The sequence below is a fragment of the Toxotes jaculatrix genome, chromosome 11, assembly GCF_017976425.1.
Source record: "Toxotes jaculatrix isolate fToxJac2 chromosome 11, fToxJac2.pri, whole genome shotgun sequence".
Classification (NCBI taxonomy): domain Eukaryota; kingdom Metazoa; phylum Chordata; class Actinopteri; family Toxotidae; genus Toxotes; species Toxotes jaculatrix.
This window is the reverse complement of record NC_054404.1, coordinates 3,086,634-3,107,799: the sequence shown is the minus strand read 5'-3', so window position 1 is coordinate 3,107,799 and position 21,166 is coordinate 3,086,634. Positions and strand designations below refer to the sequence as shown.

General features: G+C 40.7%; 1 protein-coding gene across 1 annotated transcript; it reads left to right on the top strand.

The window, feature by feature from the left end:
- Positions 1–395: 395 nt before the first annotated feature.
- Positions 396–19,792, top strand: LOC121189508 (1-phosphatidylinositol 4,5-bisphosphate phosphodiesterase beta-1-like). The gene is made up of 32 exons (XM_041049683.1): positions 396–494; positions 2,530–2,607; positions 3,324–3,392; positions 4,270–4,410; positions 4,518–4,597; positions 4,894–4,947; positions 5,580–5,655; positions 6,216–6,316; positions 7,270–7,433; positions 8,306–8,452; positions 9,264–9,421; positions 9,648–9,730; positions 9,828–9,912; positions 10,002–10,167; positions 11,467–11,522; positions 12,191–12,287; positions 12,763–12,847; positions 13,245–13,369; positions 13,892–14,046; positions 14,332–14,499; positions 14,581–14,680; positions 15,444–15,548; positions 16,050–16,162; positions 16,245–16,395; positions 16,601–16,654; positions 17,195–17,372; positions 17,539–17,671; positions 18,040–18,116; positions 18,456–18,545; positions 18,712–18,769; positions 18,955–19,041; positions 19,640–19,792. The coding sequence occupies exons 1-32, from the start codon at positions 396–398 to the stop codon at positions 19,790–19,792; spliced, it is 3,486 nt and encodes a 1,161-aa protein (XP_040905617.1).
- Positions 19,793–21,166: the final 1,374 nt, after the last annotated feature.

Below are 21,166 nucleotides of genomic sequence, written 5' to 3'. Positions count from 1 at the left end.
CCCACGAAGGCATCTGTTTCAGTCTGTCTCTCTGTGAGATGCAGCACCAACAGAGGAGAGAGGGGGAGACAAGCAGAGGGAGGGAGGAAGAGGAGAAGAGGGAGGGATAAGAAAAGAGAAGAGAGAGGAAGGAGACATAGCAGAGAGGAAGAGGAGAGAGAAGGGGAAGGACTGAAATTAAAAAGAGTAAAGAGAGAGGAAGAAAAGACAAGCACAGCCAAAAGGCAGGACAGAATCTGAGGAGGAGAGGATGGTGCTGCAGCTGAGCATCTCCGCCTGACTTCTGTGGAGTTTGGACTCGGACATGACAGAGATGCAGCATCCGAGTGTCTGAGCCTGAGCATCTCCAGTTTGTGTATGTGAGAGTGTGTGTGTGTGTTAATGTGTGTGAAGCCATGGCGAGTGCTCAGCCTGGGGTCCATGCATTGAAACTCCAGCCTCCCTCCATCTCTCTCACACTGAGGAACGGAAGCAACTTCATTAAATGGGACGAGGTAGGGACACTGATTTTCCTTAAGTGCTTAATGCAAAAAAAAATTAAATTAAAAACATTTTTTTTGCTTTTTAATTTCATTTATTATTTTGTTTTACTTTTTGCAATTTATACATTTGTTTTGACGATATAAGAAAACAACCATCATGCTTAATTGAATCGAGTTCACTTTAAGGGAATTGAAGTGGTAAAAAGATAAAGAGGAAGAGGATGAAATGTGCTGTGGTGTCAGATGTGTTTACTGTTCAATTTGTTGATTGAGCTTTGGCAGTAAGTACCTGTGGATTAGACGCCAGCAAGACAGAGAGGAGAGTGAGTGACCCTGTGTGTGTGTGTGTGTGTGTGTGTGTGTGTGTGTGTGTGTGTTTGTGTGTGTGTGTGTGTGTTTGTGTGTGTGTGTGTGAGCGCGTGCATGTGAAACACAGTTGTGATCAGATTCTCTGTTCTCTGCCACCTGTTGGTGTTGATTCCATTAGTATGCATTTACTGTAATATGTGTGTTTGTGTGTGTGCTTTTAAATGTGTATAAGAGACACACATGCACAACTCCTCCAGTGCCTTCATGAGTCACAGTCAAATGTATAATTGTTGGCATGTGCGTGTGTTTGAATGTGTGTTTGTTTGTGTGTGTGTGTGTGTGTGTGTGCAAGGTCCATGCGTGTGTTGGTATGCTGAAGTACAGAGCCCTGACAATGAGAAACGTGCTGTCCGGTTGCCATGGTAACTGGCATGGTCACCACCACCTAAACAGATCTGATGTGTTTGAGAAAGAATGGATGTTTGTTTGGCTGTGTGTGTGTGTGTCTGTGTGTCTGTGTGTCTGTGTGTATGTGTATGTGTGTGTGTTTAAATCAAAGTATTGAGCCATATAATATCATGAATCATACTTACGGAAGAACTAATCCAATATACTGTTGAATCAATCCACCATGGTTGTGTGTGAGAGTGTGTGTGTATGTGTGTGTTTTGATACTTGAATTTCTCCAACATGTAGAGCTGAGCTTTATGAAAAATAGAATTGGTTGCCATGCCAACGAGTGACAACCGGGGATCTAGTTAGCCATCCTCCGAGCTTCTTCTTCTCGTTTTTGTTCTTCTGAATGTAGGTTGCACTGTTGTGAGGAAAGCAGCTCAGACAGCAGAATCCATGACCTTTTTCTTCTGCAAAGAAATATACAGAACTTTATAAACACAGACATCTGTACAAATATTTTAGCAGACTGTTGTTCTCCCACAAGAGAAGCTGCCAAGCAGCCGGCGTCTTAAAGCTGGTGACCGAATGTGCACTTATTCATGTGCTTTTCACATGCCAGACTTTTCATAGTCAAACTGGCTGGTGGCAGGTGGCTGGATCACCAACTAGGCAAAGAGGGGCAACTGCCCACGGTCCCCAGACTTCCAAAGGCCCAAAAATCCCCGGGTTTACTCCACATTCTCTGGGTCTACATAATTGTAAATTTGTCAGAACACTGCGCCACTGAACTACAGTATCCACAAGGTCGGGGCCTCCACCCTCCATCTTGTGGCCCTGTCTTGTTTAGGAACTCTGTGCCAATATCTAACTCTTTTAGTTTATATTGAGCTCAGTTGTCCATCAGGTGCTTTGACAATTATTGTCTGTCATAATCAGTTGGTTTTTCAGTGTATAAAATGTTATATCAACAAATTCAAAGTGCTTGTTTTATCTGACAAGAAGTCACAAATCCTATCGTGGAGACCTGGGAAAACTAGCATTTTTCAGAAGCTGGTACCTGTGAATCTTTGACAGTTTTGCTTGAAAAAAATCACTCAAAGAATAAACTATCAAAATCATTGCGACTTATTTTTGTCAATCATGTATTGAGTTAATCGCCAAACATTTCGGCTTTAGAGTGCTGGTTGGTTTTTGGGCACCTGGGTACACCAAGTGACCAAAACACCAGTTGTTTAATCAGTGATTATATTATAGTATTATATAGTGTAAAAAAATGTTAGCCTTTGAAAACTGTTTGCTGTTGTCATGATTCTTTACGTTGTCTTTATGTCTTTGTCTTCAGGATCTGTCCACTGTTACTCCAGTGACTCTGTACGTGGATCCACATGGATTTTACCTGTACTGGACTGACCAGAGCAAGGTTCACATTCGCATACACACTATCACATGCACGGTGTTGAATTGCTGTACTACTTCTGCTGTATATTATTGACTGACCGGATGATGAGGAGAAAATTTAGATTCATGGCAAAAAGTCAAGTGAATTGACGAAGACTGAATTTGACTCATGAATGTGCAGATCTGAGAACCAAGTCCTCATGATTGGGATTTGGTTCAGAGTCGTTTCTGAGTCAAAGACTAATTACATATTAGTTAAATATGTTTCTCACCTTACCCTCTTATTTTATGCTCTCGTATCCTATTTAATTGACACTTGAAGAGTGTTGGTTGCTATTTTAGAGCAAATCTCTATTTAATAAGAAAATTAAACCTTCCTGATTTTGATAAAGTTAAACAATGATCACTTTGTGATCAGTGAAAAAAACTACAGCTCCCATTAAAAAAACTACAAGCATAGCAGTTATGTCACTATAACTTGGTTTTGTCCTCATCCATAAAATTCACCAACTCTCTCGGAAGCTAATTCTAAGTTTAACTTTCTAGTTGTAATCTCTGCCAGAGAAGCATATAGACAGCATGTGATCATTGATTATCACAAACGCACATGCTCACTTTCTCCTTCTCTCCAGGTAGGCTTAAATCCTTAGCAGGAAACAGGATGAAGCATTTACCTGCCCGGTAACAGCTGTCTGTGTGTGTGTGTTTGTGTTGTTTGTGTGGTTGTGTTTCCATTAGGACACAGAGTTGTTGGACCTGACCCTCGTAAAAGATGTCAGAACAGGCAGAAGCACCAAAACACCCAAGGTACTGTCACCTCTCTGCATCCATTCACCGCTGCTTCACCTTTCACCCTCTGTGTGTCAAGTCTATGCTATCTCCTTCCTGCATTCCTTCTCCCCTTAGAGATGCTTCCCTACTCACCAGCTGCATCTCAGTGACCCCTCACTGAACGGTTGCGCCTCTTATGCAAAACAGCTAATGTTTTAATCATTCAGTTTTCAGTATTGTTTTATTTTGTGCTTGTATTTTCTCTGATATTATTCTTTTGTAGTGAGTTTGACATTTTTCTTTCTCTAATCCCTTTTATCTGTGTATGTTTCATTCTTTTACTTTGATTTAAATTTCTCTGCTATCATGTTGTATTTAATGCTCTGAGGCAGCTTCTTTAGACAAGAAACAAAATGCCACATATACCATCAGCATGGTGAACAATGTGGTTACCTACCATATATATTTCAGATGGTTTATCGTGACTGAATCCAAATGGACACAACTCATATACCAGTCAAAGTTTGGCCTGGGTTATAGTTATATGGATTTTCAGACGTTTATGACAAGTAGTTCTCAATCACAATGATCCTTTTAACCACACAACCTACCTGCCTCTGATCATCAGCTGATAGTTTTACACCAGCAGGATTTCCCACCCTTTCCAATACACGACTCCCTTGACACTACACTGTAACATGCAGCACAATGGCATGTAACAAATATAATATTTCACACTGAATATACACTTGGATCACCCGTGGGACATACAGTGGTCCCTAACACCACAGGAGCAAAGACATTTGATCAGTGAAAAACAACCAAACTGTCCTAACTGGTCTTCGTCTCCCCCGTGTGTGCCTCCAGCATGGCTTTGTCTCGGCCGACAGCTTTCATTCTGTGTGTCCAATAGGAGGCCAAGCTGCGGGAGCTGCTGGATGTGGGAAACCTGGTTGGTCGTCTGGAGAACCGCATGGTTACCGTGGTTACGGCTTCAGACCTTGTAAACGTCAACCAGCTCAACTTCATCGCTACACAGGAGGACGAAGCCAAGGTACTGGGCTCAGTGCTCAGTGATGATGTCAGGGACTGATGATGATGATGGTGATGATGATGATGATAATGACGATAATGATGATGGTGATAATCTGATTTTGGCAGGTGTGGTGTGAGGAACTGTTTTCTCTGTCTTCCAACCTGCTGAGCCACAATCTCAACAGAGACCAGAGTCTGCTGAAAGCGTGAGAGCACACACACACACACACACAGTGATATTCTCTATCCCACGCACCTCCATTTGATAAAGTTCACTTTTTTTGACCTCCAACAAATGTTGCTGTCTGTCTGAGCTGTAGATGGAAAGACTGAAGGAGAATCAATGAAGCCTATGATTACCATAATTATTTTCATATATTCTCTGATAGGTTTTATATTAAACTCTTGGTGGGTAGTCCCTTGAGATCTGTGATGCTTGAGAGTCTTTGACCGAGGGAAAAAAAACCTTGTGACGTGCAAATTTTTGTCCTCTCCGTTTCAGGTACGTCAGGTTAACTCTCCAGCCAAACGCAGAGGGGAGAATCCCTGTCAAGAAGTGAGCTGCTGATTATTATTACCTTTCTAATCTTTAATCAGTGGTTCTGTCTGAAAGTTAACTTTGATGCACGTGTTACAGTAGATGGCTGAGGATGTGAGAAAATAGCCTGACAAAATCTGCAGAGACATGCACAAACTTAAACTTTGCTCTTTCCTGTCCCTCGCTTCCAAAAATACACTTAATTCCATGTCCACTTGGGAAAGCAAAAACAGGGACAGGATTCATGAAGGTGCTTAATTCGGCACTGACCTGGTAATCAACCACTGCCAGAGCATGAGATGAATAATACAGTTATGATGGGAAGCTAGATTTTAGAGGCAAACCGGGAGCGGAATTAAGGTCAGTTGATATATCTTGGAAGTCAGGGAAGAAAAGGCAACATTTTAAGGAGGCAGGGATGGTTTGATGGTTTTGAGGACACCCACAATGTTTGGGTGAAATTAGTAAAGATGAGGTTTTGGGAGTCAGCGGAGAACATTTGGGGGAGTAACAGATGTAAATTTGGGGTGGTTAATTAACGGGGAAGTCTGGAGGAGATATTTTAAGAAGTAAAAATGTAGGTTTTGGGTTGGTGACAAGTTGTGGTTAAGGATGAGCCGATAATGGTGCGATGTCTTTGTCTATTGCAGCATCGTTCGACTGTTTTCATCAGACAGAAAGAAAGTAGAGAATGCCTTGGAGAGCTGCAGACTGCCCTACGGACGGGTAAACACTTCAAATAAGTTTGTTTTGCCATTAGTGGCAGTAAACAGTAGACACACATAAGAGTTTAACCAGTTAAAATATGCTATGGATACATGCTTTGAAAACTGTTGCCTTCCCTTTGGGTAAATACATAAAAAACACACACAGTCTTTTTCATCTTATCCTTCTTTTTTCTCCATTTTCTATTTTCCATTGAGACTTTTATCTGGTGCTTTTTGTCCAGAACGATTCGCAGTGCACGGAGGGGTGAAATGAGCTCAAATATCTGGGTCATCAATTTTTGAAGCAACCAGTAAAAAGCAGGAATGCAAAGAGTCAGATTCTCGTTTCACATTGAATATTCCTGTGAGCACAGAAAGATTCTCTTTAATGGAGAAGAGCCGAGGACATGGTTCATTTTTTTACAGTTTTAAAAATCTTTTACAGCAAGTGGGAAATGGATAAAACAGGAGATTCTGAGTGAAGAATGCCTTTAATAGTGACAGGTTCAGTTGTTAAATTAAAAAAAATGTCTTTAGGTTATATATTTATTATATATCCATGTCCTTTATATTTGACAGGGTGACAATATCAAACTGGAGGACTTCACTCTTGAGGTTTACCGGAGCTTTTTGGACAGTCTGTGCCCTCGTCCCGAGCTCAGCAACATCTTCAAACTGCAGTAAGTATTTAGAAAATCCTTCACCTGAATTACAGCCACAGTCGCTGAGCTCTGATAAGCTCAGAGACTTATTAATGTTGAAGACACTTCTCTGCAAAATGAGTTTTTTAAGTGTGTTGTTATTTGCTTCAGGCCAATTTCTTTGATATCAGAAGAATGATGAATAATGATTCATCTTGTGTCCCACTTGTGCACGGAGAAGGATTAAAGTGAGAGGCTGTTAGTGTGTTAGCGTGTTAATCAGAGTCTTAACTCTGTTACATTCAGCAAATTCAAAGTCAGACTGCACGTAATGATTATTGTCATTATTGATTAATTATTGGATTATTTTTAATTAGTTAGTCTCAAGTTCCCAAAGGTTAAGTTGTGATCTTCTTTTTCATCATTTTTGCCTGAACAACAGACAAACAACAAAAAGACCTCACACTGAAGAACCTACAGCTGTTTCACTTAAAATGATTTATTCATTGTCAACCAAATGTCCAATTGTTTTAGCTCTAATTTTAAATGCACAGATTTTGACACTATGGTAACTGAATAAATTGATTCATTTGTCAAAAAAACTTTTTTTTTTACCTTGGAAAACAGCAGACTTATGTTACTTAACTTGTTAAGACAGGTCTGGACCGCTGAGCATATTTATTTTATTTGAGAGAACTCAAGTTTGGACAAAACTGGTTGGCTAATGCAGCCAGTTGAATCATTGATGTGAGGCACTTTAAGTACATTTGTACAAGCAGTTCTAATGTTAGGCCAATTGCTGGCTGTTACCAGTTTTTTTCTAAATTATCCAATGCAAAGAAAACAGAGAAAATATATTACAATAATATAGGACATTATACATTTTGATGTACATACTTTAAGGCCTTAAATGTGGACCATGTGTAAGGATCTGTAAACACTGTATAATACCATGCCTCTGACAGCAGCCCTGATGTTGCTCTGTTCTGTAGAGGAGGGGATGATGGGACTTTGACAGTCGATCAGATGACAGAGTTCGTCAACAACAAACAGAGAGACCCAAGGCTGAACGAAATCCTCTACCCGCCTCTTCGTCCTGCACAGACAAACGCTCTGATGGAGAGGTACCAACATGACCAGGCACAGCTGAAGCAAGGTACACACACACACACACACAGAGACACACACGCAGACACAACACACACAGTATTTGTTGTTTTTACAACATATTCCTACACAAGTAAATGTGTCTGCTGCATTTGTTAACAACATGTACTTTTGTATGTGTACATGGGTTGATACCAAAATACTCTTCTCACCCACCCACATACCCACAGAGCATAAACTGCTAAAATAAGCACATAGTGCTTCTTATCACTCACATTTGCGTTGGATCCTGCTACAAGAAAATCTGGCTTTTTTCCATCTGTGATACAATCATGCAAACCAGTAACATAAATAAGACCAAGAGGCCAAGAGTCTGTTTGCTTCTGTTTTCAGTCTGAAAGCTAAACTGACTCGTATCGTTTGTTCATGGTATTGGTAAACCACTGATAAAGAAAAATTAAATATAATGATATATAATGAAATCCAAATCTAGTTTAGGATATTTAGACATTTAATTTGTGTATTAAGAGCTCTCATATGGGTCTGTGTGGAAGAAACCGCTGCACGCTGCAGGTGCGATGACCTGTTTTTTTTGAGCAAACTACTCTGCTACATTGAGTTAGATGTAGTAAACTGATCAATGGCTGAAAGACAAGTGAATACTTGTATTTTGTGTTTTTAATGGTTCAACACATCCAGATACTTAAGGGCACATTTCACTTTTTTTTTTGTGTGTTTGTGTGTGTGTGTGTGTGTGTGTGTGTGTGTGTGTGTGTGTGTGTGTGTGTGTGTGTGTGTGTGTGTGTGTGTGTGTGTGTGTGTGTGTGTGTGTGTCTGTGTGTGTGTGTGTCTGTGTGTCTGTGTGTCTGTGTGTCTGTGTGTTTGTGTCTGTGTGTGTGTGTGTGTGTGTGTGTTATGTAGGCATGATTTCTCTCCAGGCATTCTCCAGTTATCTGTCCAGTGATGAGAATGGAGTCATTCCACCAGAGAAGCTGGATCAGTCCGAAGACATGAACTTCCCCCTGTCTCACTACTTCATCAACTCGTCACACAATACATACCTGACAGGTACGCACATACACAACTCCTTCTCAGTTTAACTACCAGCAGTGGATCCATTACTTTGCATTAACAATTTTATTCACCCAAGTGCTGTTTTGTTATTAGTGCCAGTTTGTTAGGAGAAACTCTCAAACATGACTTTCTAGTGAAACCAAACAACAGCCTCAAGGATTTTAAATCTGTGAGGGGGTGGCTGTTGACTTCTTCCGAGAAGTGTAAGAAAATGAACCACAGTCTGGCCTAATTCTAGTGCTTAGCTATTTATTGATTCAGTGCTGCTCTGATATGAAAAGCAGAGAAAATAAATTACAATCAAGAGCACATATTTTTATTTGTTGTGACTCCAACATGATCTAAAACTCTACTAACTTTATGTGAACAAAGCAGAATGTCAGGGGAACACGAAGCTCCAGGAGTTTATACCAAACATCCGACATATGTTTGCAACGTTTGAGGATTTTTTTCACTCGAACCAAAGATGGGCTCACCCAGAAAAAACACACACAAATCTGATCCAAACTGATCCAACGGCTGCTGAACCTGAGCCTGAATCGACCCAAAGGAAATGGGACACAAAAGGACCTGGCACTCAACAAAAAAATTACGCACTGACCCTAGAACTGAACCTGAATCTAAAACGAGATGGCCTAGAAAGTAAAGCTTGGGCTGCGTTCTGGGGGGTCTCACTCTAAAATCCAGCTGCAGTACTGTGGTGTTCTCGTTAAGCAAAAAGCAGCTGTGATCACTGACAGTGTAGACAAGTTGTTGCGTTGTATTATAAATCTCATATCGTTTTTGTTTTGTCCTTGTGCTTCAGCGGGCCAGCTGGCTGGAAGCTCCTCAGTGGAGATGTATAGGCAGGTTCTCCTGGCCGGATGCCGCTGTGTGGAATTAGATGTGTGGAAAGGACGAACTGCTGAGGAGGAGCCCGTCATCACACACGGCTTTACCATGACGTCCGAAATCTCTTTTAAGGTGAGCACATACCCTTAAATCACAAGTCTCTTAAACCTGTAGGAAATCCTTACCTTATTGTCCATATTCTTATTCTGCAATTCAGCAGAATGTACTTTTAAACAATAATTTTGGATTATCTTGTACATTGACTGCATGTCATTCTTTTTTCTATCTAAGCTAAGTTTTACACTGCGTTTGCTTTATCAGTGACAATATCGTTGTCATTTTGTCTCTTATTCTCCAGGAAGTGATTGAAGCCATCGCAGAGTGCGCCTTCAAGACTTCACCTTTTCCTGTCATACTCTCATTTGAAAACCACGTGGACTCGTGAGAACCTGTCATTATTTATGTGTTGATTGAGCTTTATGGCTGATTTCTGTGTAAGACGTTTGACTGTCCAACTATCTATTTGTCCTTCTGTCAGTTTGAAGCAGCAGGCTAAAATGGCTGAATATTGTCGATCCATTTTCGGAGATGCGCTGCTGATAGACCCTCTGGACAAATACCCAGTAAGGACACACACACACACAGCACAAGTGTTAAACACTGTAGTATCTGCTGACATGTCCGGTGTGTGTGTTTGTGTGTGCGTTTGTAGCTGGAGTCAGGTGTCCCTCTGCCCAGTCCTCAGGAGCTAATGGGCAAAATTGTCATCAAGAACAAGAAATCACACAAACCGTCCAATAACACAGACACCAAGAGACTGACGGACCAACCAGCCAATCAGAGCAACGAGCCAGTGTCTCCTAGCAACAACACAGGAGGTAAGACGCAAAGACAAAAGGACTTTTTCTTTCAGCCTAGAATTCCATGTGAAATGTGTTCAGCTGTGACACACCAGCGGTCTTTGTATCAAATCACAAAACAGGCACTAAATCCTTCGATCGCTTCTCTGGCACAGGGAGCTTCATATGGCTGAAAAATATTAACCTCAAAGCCTCTAATTACAGACACTACATGTCGAAGAGCTTTTTTTTTTATCATGTGAATCTTTCAAACTGTTTTCACACAGAGCAGAAACGTGTCCTTACAAACATGAGTCAGCACCAAATCAGCTTCATTTTGAAATGGTGCCACGATGCTGCCAAAACTTCAGCACTGCCCCTGATGATTGGTTCATAGACAAATATCACAGGCTGAGACATTAGCTTATAAAAACTTGTTTTCAATTTAAACTTAAAATATAAAAAGTTTAATCATATGGTTATCACTTGAAATTCAGGTCTCATCAGTGTAAGTGTCAGAGGTCAGAGGATACCTCACATTTTTCAGCCATAATTTCCGCCATGACTTTGGCCAAAGTAACAGATCTGCTCACACTGATGTCTGTGGTTTTCCTCTGCAGTGCTCTGCACCTCATCAGGGATGTCTCAGTAATGAGCAGGACATCCCAGAAGAGGTCAACAGCTCAGAACAGCAATTAAACAGCAGTGCAGGGGGAAATCAGGGAGCCTTATTGACACGCCTGATGTGCAGATCCTGAGAACAGGTCTGGGACTGAGAGCCCGGCCGTACACAAACAGCAGACTAGTAGCCGCGCTCAAGTACACACTCACACACACTGACCATGACTCTGTGGTCAGTGAATGTTTGAGTGGGCTGAATAATCACCTGCAGAGAAGTTAAAGCTGTCGGTTGTTTACAAAACCACAGGAATCTGTTTGGTATATGATTCTGATGTTTTGTGTGTTTTGTACAACCACTGCACAGATTTGAGTTTGTCATGTGTTACAGACAGTGTACATGAATATTTGGTTTATTTGTGAACAGATGTTTACGTGTGGTTAAACCAAAATTCTCTCATTCTTGCTTACTAACAGACACAGTTCCATAAATTTCTACAGAGAACATTTCTTTGAAATAAAAAAAAAAAAAACACTTTTCCAGTTATTTTCTGTGTCACTGTGTAGTGTTTGGATGATAATCTGGTTTGTAATCCGTTATCTTGTACACACAGTGTCAGCTTGTGTCAAGGTTTATTCTGATCTTTGATATTTGGAAAAACAGAAGAAGGGATGAAGAGACGATGAGGATGAAGACTTGTTTAACTTTAATTTTAACAGAGATGGAGGCTGAGAGTGAGGAAGATGATGATGATGAAGATGATGATGGTAAAAAGGTCAGTGGTGACATCATACAGAGCCGAGGGTCGGTCACTCTCACTGCTGTCGCCATTTGTTAATGTTTATTTATGAAGTGTTGTTTATTTTCATTGTTTTGTTATTTATTCTTCATGCCATTGTCATCGTGGATCCTGTTATTTACTCTAAATGTTATTGGTGGTGGTTGTTAACACTTGCTGCTTTTTGCTGTCACGTGCTTTGTTTTTGCTGTTACCTCTGCAGTGTGTTGCTGTTTGGTTCCCTTGTCATTACCGTTGTTGTTTATTCTCGATACTGTTGTTGCTGTTTTGTTTTCTTGTCCTTAATGTTCACAATAGATCACAGCTTCAGAGTTTTTGATTGGGTTTGTTCTGAGGCAATTACCATTTCTATTCAGTGGCTCTGGGTTAGAGTGTGTTTGTGTTCAAAAGTGTATTGGGTTGCTGTTTACTGTGTGTCAGATGGTGTTGCTGCTGAAAGCTCCTGACTGCAGTTTGTTGGAGTTCAGGCCCAAAACAGTGAAAAATGTGAATCGGTTGAACGCAGAAGATTCAGCTGCAGTTCCCTCCAAACATTTAACCAGGACTTGTTATTGGAAATGATGCATCCATGAGACCACTGAGCCCAGCACTCTGATCTGAACAGGGGAGTCTCGACACTCAAACTGTCTTCCTTTCTATTTCAGGGCTCAGCAGAGCGGGAGGCAGTGGCTACGGAGGAAATGTCAACTCTGGTAAACTATGTCCAACCAACCAAGTTCAACTCCTTCGAAGCATCCAAGAGTAAGAAAAGCAGATCAGAACCCAACACTCTGACATGCAGACACACACTCTCATTGTTTGAGTGCCTTGTCATGGTATATATTTTCTTTTCTCTGCAAACTGATTCTTGCTGTAGCACAGAGCTGGAAAATCCCTCAATTTCACCTCATGCCTCAGCTCCCTCGGTACAAACCTCAACATTTCATTTCGTGGATAACCTCCACGAAAATTTGCAGTAATAGAGCAGCAGTTTCTCTGTCACCGATCTCATCATTTTTTCTTGAAATGACAAGATTAGGAGAAAAAAATCTTTATCATGTTTTAACACAAGGCACAGAAAGTTTGCTCCTTCACCAAACAAGATGAAAAAAGTCATCTGGAAGGAAGAAATTTACTGAAGTTGGTGCAGCGATCAAATAATTGCTCAGAAATGTGTGTTGTTGTTTTTTTGTGTGTATGTGTATGTGTGTGTCGGTGTGTGTATGTGTGTGTGCAGAAGCAGCCCGCTGTTACCACATGTCGTCTTTTGTGGAGACCAAGGCTTTGGAGCACCTCACAAAGTCACCAGTGGAGTTTGTAGAGTATCCTTGGCAACAGTTACTACAGCTACGCCATGCCATGGCAACTGCCTCTGTACTTTGTGTTCTTCTTTCTCTTTTAATGTTTTTTTCCTCAGTCACTAAACAACTTATAATATTAATTTCAATTCAAATAACAGCAGTATTATCCTTCTGTACCAGTCTGTAGCAGTATATTAATACATTTTGGTTGAATATACCGTATTTGATGATGTAATAAGTAGAGAAACAAGCATTTGTCATAATTTCTGGACATAAGCATATGTTGCCTGACATTATGCACATGTACATACAATGTCATGATTGATATGTTTCTTTTGGTTTTGTACACGTGTGGAAAAATGTTAAATACATAAAAATGAACAAACTTTTAAATCCTCCTTAACTTTACATTAACCAGATATAATAAATCCCAGCTGAGTCGTATCTACCCAAAAGGAACCAGAGTCGACTCGTCAAACTTTATGCCTCAGCTCTTCTGGAACGCTGGATGTCAACTGGTGGCTCTCAACTACCAAACCATCGGTAAAATACTGTAGAAATACTGCAGTATCTGTTCCACACTCTTCCATGGTTGCTGGCCTAAAAAGGATCCAGAATCTAAAAAGTTATTGATCCAGGCTCCTCCATGTATGTAACTCATTTAAAAGTCAGTCTCATTCAGCTCAACTTCAAGCCGCCATTGGTGGTAATGAGGCAAAATAATTCCAAGCCCTGTCACTGAATGTTTCTTAATGCATTTTCGTTTTGGTCTCACAGTCGATATGTTTTATGTAGAGCCTTGTGCTATTAACTTTAAGTACTGATGAATCAACCCAGAGGGTTTTATGCCAGTCCAAGTCTTGGAAATGCTCCAGCTACAGGTCACTTAACATTCTCAAGGGCAAAATCAATAGAATTTTACTTCGGAGACCATGGATGCCCTAAATAACCCCTTCCACTTTACTACTCTGCAGCAACTTCAACAACTAGAATACAACTACTTTAACCCAAACTGTCGCTCTAAGGCCTTACATTCACGAGTGTAAGATTATCTTTCTGTTCCAGATTTGTCCATGCAGCTGAACCTCTTCATGTTTGAGTACAACGGTCGCAGCGGCTACAGACTGAAGCCTGAGTTCATGAGACGGCCAGACAAACACTTCGACCCCTTTACAGAAAACACAGTGGACGGCATCGTAGCTAACACGCTCTCTGTGAAGGTACATCTGCAGCACTTTCCTTCTGTTAAAGATCTACATGGTGAATCCCTAAGTGATTGGAGCATCTTACAGTTTATGATTGTAGAGTGTCCTTGTCCTGGTGTAAACTGGCTTGGTGGCATGCGTTGTCTTTTATGATGTTACCAATAGAAATCAGTTAAAAATCCTACATATTGAGGCTTTAAGACGTCACACTTTGACCACTCAGGGGAACAGGCATCCCTGCCGCTGTACATGTGCGCATTTATGTATCTTTGTGGCTGTTGTGGTGTCTGCACGTCCCAGGTGATTTCAGGCCAGTTCCTGACTGAGCGACGGGTGGGTGTGTACGTGGAGGTGGAGATGTTTGGACTTCCTGCGGACACCAGGAGGAAAGCGCTGAAGACGAAAACCTCGCAGAACAATAACGCCATCAATCCAGTGTGGGACGAAGAGCCCATCATCTTCAAAAAGGTGAGATAAAACAGAGAATCCGATGTCAGACTAACGCTGTCTAATCTGTCTGTTAACGGTGTGACTCCTGCTCTCTAACAGGTGATTCTTCCCACTCTGGCCTCTCTGAGAATTGCTGCTTATGAGGAAGGAGGAAAGTTTATAGGTCATCGGATTATTCCAGTTTCTGCCATTAGACCAGGTACATAGTTAGTCATATTTATGTTCTCCTCTTTTACCCCTAACTTTCTCTGGTTATCTGTTAGATTTAGGTTTCTGTTTTTTTTTTATATCTTTGGTGCTAACCGCTTGCTGCACCTCCTGGAGATCCAGTCAGTGTTGTGCCTTCATCTATTTATGTCAGTAAAGTTTTTATGAGTTGCACTCTCACTCTCTGGGTTTCAGTTTTTCTTCTGCTTGTGTAAATTCAGAAGTATGCCACAAAACTCTGTTTAAAACTATAAAAACTTTCTTTCATTGGGTTGAGGATAAATTACCTTTGTATTGTCACAAAGCAGAATAGAGCAACCAATGAATGCAAATGTTACACATGATTACTTTAATCCCTTACGTGAAAGATATATTTTTGCATATTTCTTTTCCTGTTGCCTTTAACACCTGAGGAGACTGTAAATCCACTGATGTATTTGTCACATTATTAAGAGACTGGCTGCCTTTTCTGCTTACTTTCCCTCCTGGAAGACACATCCTGTCTCCCACTGTTTTCAAAAACCCATTTAAAGCAGCTTGCAGAGACATGCTGCTGCTTTGCGAAATGTCATTCACTACTTTCAATAAAATAACTGGTAATTTGTCCTTACATGATGTGCATGACTGATATTGGTGTGAACTCCACTGCATCTCTCCCTCTCTCTGTCTTGTGACCTTCATGCCATGTCATTATTGTTCACCCTGGATAATCCAAACAAAGGTTGCATCAGACTGTTGGTGAATGTTTCTTTTAGGTTATCGTTACATCGGCTTGAGGAATGAGAAAAATCAGTCTCTGATTCTACCGGCTGTGTTCGTCTACATCGAGGTCAAAGACTACGTCCCAGACACTTTTGCAGGTACAAACTTCTGTTAAGTCAAACTTTTCCCTCGAACACTTTGCTCATGGAGTAACAAATGCCATTCATGATCTTAGTAGAACACACCATTTAGACTTTAATAGCCAAAAAAAAAAAACACCTTAAAAGGTATTAAAGGCTTAATTTACACAAGTCTGAAAACGTGTCACTCTCCTGCTGTGTGTAGTAATGTTGGTTACAGAATATTGGTTACAGAGTGGACGTGGAGATTTTAATACTGCTTGTGCAGGTCCAGGCCATATTAATTAATTAATTAATTAATTAATTATGTTGTTAGAAATTATTGCTATATACTGCTGGGAAGCACTGATAAATATGTGATATAATAATAACTGCTCTATATGCAGAACAACTCCTACAGCCTCTACAAGTGTACTGTCCACGTACTGAATGTGTCCACCTTGTTTGTCCATGACATTAGCTGTGTCTTTACTCTGACTTTACTCTGTATTCATGTGGTTCTTCGTCTTTCTTCTCCAGATGTGATAGAGGCTCTATCCAACCCTATTCGATATGTCAACCTCCTGGAGCAGAGGTCCAAACAGCTGGCGGCTCTGACTCTGGAGGACGGAGAGGAGGACACGCAGACCGAGGTCAGTCCTGTTTCCCCTGTCTCGAGTCTCTGTCTTGAAAGCAGAACATGTGGCTATAACTCGTGTTGGTGTTGTTACTCAGGATGAAGCCGACAGTTGTGCAGAGCGTAAGAACGATCTGAAATCAGCTCCACTGGAAAACGGCCTCAGCCCGGCCTCTGGTCCTGCAGGACACACCCCCATCGCCACAACGCCCAAAGCCTCTGCAGCCAGTCAGCAAGCAGCTACAACAGGTAGCATCCACCTGCAAACAAGGGCACTCACACGTGCATTCAAAGATGCCTTACCTTAGAGAAGCAGCTTAAAGTAAATCTTAGGTTATTTAAAGGCTTTTATGTTACTACTGATGGATTCATAATAGTGATAATACAGATAATTTACAAGTTTTGACTCATTTTAAGAAATACTGATGTTGATTGTCTCCTCTCTGTGTTTTAGATGCAGCCAAACCAGCAGCAAAGAGTGAAGACCTGGTGTTAAGTGTTTTGATAGGTCAGTAATTGCCATAAAGCTTTCCTGATACAAAGTCAGTCAATCAGTTAATGCTGGTATAACAGATGTGTAACGCTATCTTGCTTTAAATATGTTCCAGCTTTAAATAATGTGACTTAACAATAATATATAAAAATTTAATACAATAATTAATATAATATAATTAATATAATAATAATAATAATTGATTATTTGTACCAATAAAAGCACAATATGCAAAAGACGACAGAACAGTCAACAACAAAAATAAAAACTTTTATAATGACAAAAGTACATAGTGTATACCTGATGAACCTCCAGAATGTGAATGTGTTTGTGTGAAGTGTTACTGGTTAATTGATGCTGGTGTATTAATCTATTGTCTTTAATTTATTGCAGGGAATTTACTAAAACTGATATTAATAATATGAAATAAATGACATTATGAAACCCTGAAGTTACAGAAGAAACAGAAAACACCAAAGAGTTTTTGGAGTTTTAATTCATTCAGATCAAGGTCTTTTAATACTCTGTGTGCTGTACCGTCACTTGTGGTTACAGATGTCCCAGTGTGCACCATCGAGAGTCTGCAGCAGTCCAAGGTTTATCAGAAGGAGCAGAGGCGTCAGTTTAAAGAGGTGAAGGAGTTGGTAAGAAGACACCAAAAGAAAACCTCAGAGCTGCTGCGAGAGTTCAACAACAAGTACAAGAAAACGGCCAGACAGTGCAGCAAGAGCCGGTACTCACACACAATGTCTCCATGTCCTATTTCCTTTTGTCTCTGCTCATTGTTTTAGTTTGAAATTGAGTTGTGATCAGGAGAAATAAAAATCAGGAGAAAATCTATGATTTTTTCTGTGTTTATGTATCATGCACGTCTCCGCATTTGTGTGTGTGTTCATCAGGGGCTCGTGTTCGGACAGTGAGAAAGATGAACGCCTCCAGCAGCTGAGAGACGAGCAGCAGCAGCAGCTTCTGGCTCTGAGGCAGGAACAGTACTACAGTCAGAAATATCTACAGAGAGAACACATAAAAACGGTAAAGTTTCTCAGAACCAACAGTTCTGCTGCGCCTGGCCTTGGCCCTGGAACTATTTTCTTTGACATGCGAGGGTCAAAATGTCATAATTGAATTATGGACATAACATCACAATATAACTACATTAACCTGCTACCAGACATCCCCATTTGGGTGCACAGGCCCAAAAATAACATCATCCTTTTTGATTACCGTTGTAACCCTGTTCTCCTTAGAACCAGGGTTATTTAGTTAAGTTTAACATTTAGAATTTGTTCCAAACGATAATCCAGGTTCTGTAGTTATTCTTTTAAAATTCCCCAGACTCTCTGTTTAGTTGGCTCAGTATCTGTTTGACTCCTGTGAACCAGATTTTCTGTTCCCTCCAGCTGACAGAGCGACTCAGCAGTCTGGCTGAGGAGAGTCATAACGCCCAGATGAAGAAACTCAAAGACATCTGCGACAAGTAAGATAAAAATCAGTGACGTAAGTGCCCAGATTTTGCTTTCGCTTGTTTAATGTTTGTGAGGAATCACAAAAAGAGGTTTACTGTGAAGAGCTACTTTCATAACTGCCATAGTTCATTCATACTGTAAAGTGTCCCTTTTTAAAATATGTGCAGTGTGATACTTATATACTTAGTAATATTTTTGGGGATCTCTCAAATTTTGGAGGAAGCTCTGTTTCAGTGTGAGCCCAGACTTTGACCTGGTGCAGTTCCAGCAACTTTAGATTTTGGGAAAACTTAATACCAGGTTGAACTGCCCTACCATTAGCTCCAATGCTTTTTTTTCTGCTGCTGTAGGGAGAAAAAAGAGCTGAAGAGACAGATGGATCGAAGGAGAACAGAGAAGATCAACCAGGCAAAGACCAAAGAGAAACACCTGGCCGAGGAGTATGATCCATAAACACACCAAAAAACCAATATTTATCTACTACACCTCACCCTAGATACCTGCTGTAGCTCCTTCATCTCCTTCATGCACAGATTCATCCATATAGTTTTGTTAGATTGAGCCCAAACTCAGCCGCGCTCAGCCCGTCTGTCTGTGTGTTCTCAGGGAGAAGATTGAGATCAATAAGTCCTACGTCAATGAAGTCGTCCAGAACATAAAACGGGTGAGCGGAGGATGAAGGATCTGGGTTAAAAGAATTTTTCATGGGTTTTTCTATAGACTGAATACTGCAGAGACGATGATGAAAATTTTATGGATGCAGCACTGTCTGTCTGTCTGTCTGTATCTGTCTCGCTGCAGTCATAAAATGCTTCATAAGGCTGTGACTGTCTGTTTTTCTGTCCCCAGCTTGAGGAGACTCAGGCAAAGCGCCACGAACAGCTGGTGGAACAGCACAACGAGCTCCTGCAGGAGATACAAGACCAGAAACCAAAGGTAAAATACAAATGCAAATTCTGTTTCTAGCTGCGCATCATTTCCAGTTTCTGCCCATAATGAAGTTCATTTATTTCTTGTCCTGTCTCTGTGAAATGCACCACCTCCACTTTGAATATTTCACGCTCAAATGCTCTGCTCAGCAAGATATTCTTCTACACAGGGCTCTGAGCTGCCGCTGCTACTGCCGCTGCTGCTGCTGCGGCTGTCTGCGGCTCCACACCCACACAGTTTAGGATCAGTACTGACGTCAACACAGGGCATTTGAATGATGTAAAGTTCCCCCTGGCAGCCATATTGGAGCCGTTCAAATGTTGGCAGTAATGGCTGACAACAGCTGGTTGCATTTCTAAATGTACAGCCCATCTGTCTCAACAGCAGGAAATAAACAAGGAAAATTTCTGTGTTGTTTTTGACTGAAAACTGAGTCATCAACATATATTTCACTGACTCTGTATTGATATCACGTCACTTTTGTCTGCAGCAGCAGCTGATCATGCTATCTACTAAGAAACCATCAGCAGGCAGAATTTTACACTCCGCTTTTTTCCTCTAAATGTAATTAATACCAACTCACTTTTCGCTGGTCTTTCTCCAGCTGCAGGGAGCTGTGGAGGCAGAGTTTCAGGAGAAGTTCCAGTGTTTGCCCGGAGAGATTCGAGACTTCCTGCAGAACAGGAAGATGGAGGTCAGAGGTCACAGCAAGTCCCGACCATCGACACCTCACGAAACTCTGTCAGAGGAGGACTGAGGAGAAAACTGTGTAGAGAAGTGAAGAAGAAGAAGAAGGAGGAGGAGGAAGAAAGGCAAAAGACAAGAAGGAGAATCTTTGTTAAAAGGGTGGTAAACAAAAGAAGAGATATCATGATTATAAAGACTGTTACTTTTCTTTTTAATGGAAGAATGCTTTAATGTTTTTTTATCCCATTCTAGCATGCACTATGCTGTACTTCAGCGTTTAACCAGAACCCATTTAGTCTTTTTTCTGTTATTTTGACAGACACCTGAAATCCAATGGTTTGTACTGCATGACAACTCTATCTATCAATCTATCTATCTATCTATCTATCTATCTATCTATCTATCTATCTATCTATCTATCTATCTATCTAACAGTTTGTGCAGTTTATTTCTGTTCATACATTTGAAGATCAGTGAACATACACCAGACTCAAGGCCTGTTTCTATTTTATATGCACATGGAGAGATGTTACATAATCACTATGAATCCAAACCACACATTTTTTGATCATTTTATCTTCTCATTAATCACTAACCAATGTGGTGGCTGCAACATCGTGATCTACAGTGGTCAGACTCAAAAACTGCAGTGCTAATATTTTAAAAAAAAACATATTAATTATCATAATTAGCAACAATGCTCTTTTTTTCTTTTTCACACTAACATGTTGCGCACATTCCCACTGGGACGCTGCCCAGTACAACCACAGTCTGATCCGTCGGCCTCTGAGCAGCTTTGCTGGAGCAGCTGGAGGTTAATGGCTTTGCTCGAGAGCGGCGGTAATGAGGGAAGCGCACAGGCGGCTCTTTTGCTTTTCCCGCCAAGATTTATCCACCACAACTCGTTTGTCTACAACTGAGAAAATAAGGTACAATTACAAATAATGCTGTGAAGGGAAGAGACAGTGAACACCTGTACCTGTACTTTACTGTATTTAGAGCAGATTTATGTTAGACTCCCCCTCAGTCACTTATTGAATTCTCACTTGTTTGATCATGCATTTATTTATTTATTTATTTATTTAGTTGTTCATGAGATTTGAGGAGGAAAAATGATCTCAAGGGCAAATTCTGTTAACTTATTGAAATTATATATCATAGCATGACAGTTAACTTAAGACTTTTATGGATCTGTGGATCATCAGACTTCGACTTCCATAATGTTTAAGGAAAGAGAGAAGGTTTGCACAGAACGATTCCAGGATTAAGTATATATATACTTTTTTTTTTTCTTTTCAGAATTATATTTTTTTCTGACCAGTAGCAGCAACAACCCGAGAGTTGCCTCAGACTGCTGCTGACAGATGTTAGATGTGGGGGGGCCAAAGAGCCTGCTGCCACTGCATGATTAATTTGTTTTGATGTGAAGGTTGTTTTAACATAA

What these genes read in the sequence shown, in the direction of transcription:
- LOC121189508 (XM_041049683.1), top strand. Translation starts at nt 396, where the DNA reads ATGGCGAGTGCTCAGCCTGGGGTCCATGCATTGAAACTCCAGCCTCCC. An exon ending in TCCTAGCAACAACACAGGAG is followed by an intron (nt 10,168 to 11,466) that starts GTAAGACGCAAA and finishes TAATTTTAACAG; the next exon opens with AGATGGAGGCTGAGAGTGAG. An exon ending in GAGAAACACCTGGCCGAGGA is followed by an intron (nt 18,546 to 18,711) that starts GTATGATCCATA and finishes GTGTGTTCTCAG; the next exon opens with GGAGAAGATTGAGATCAATA.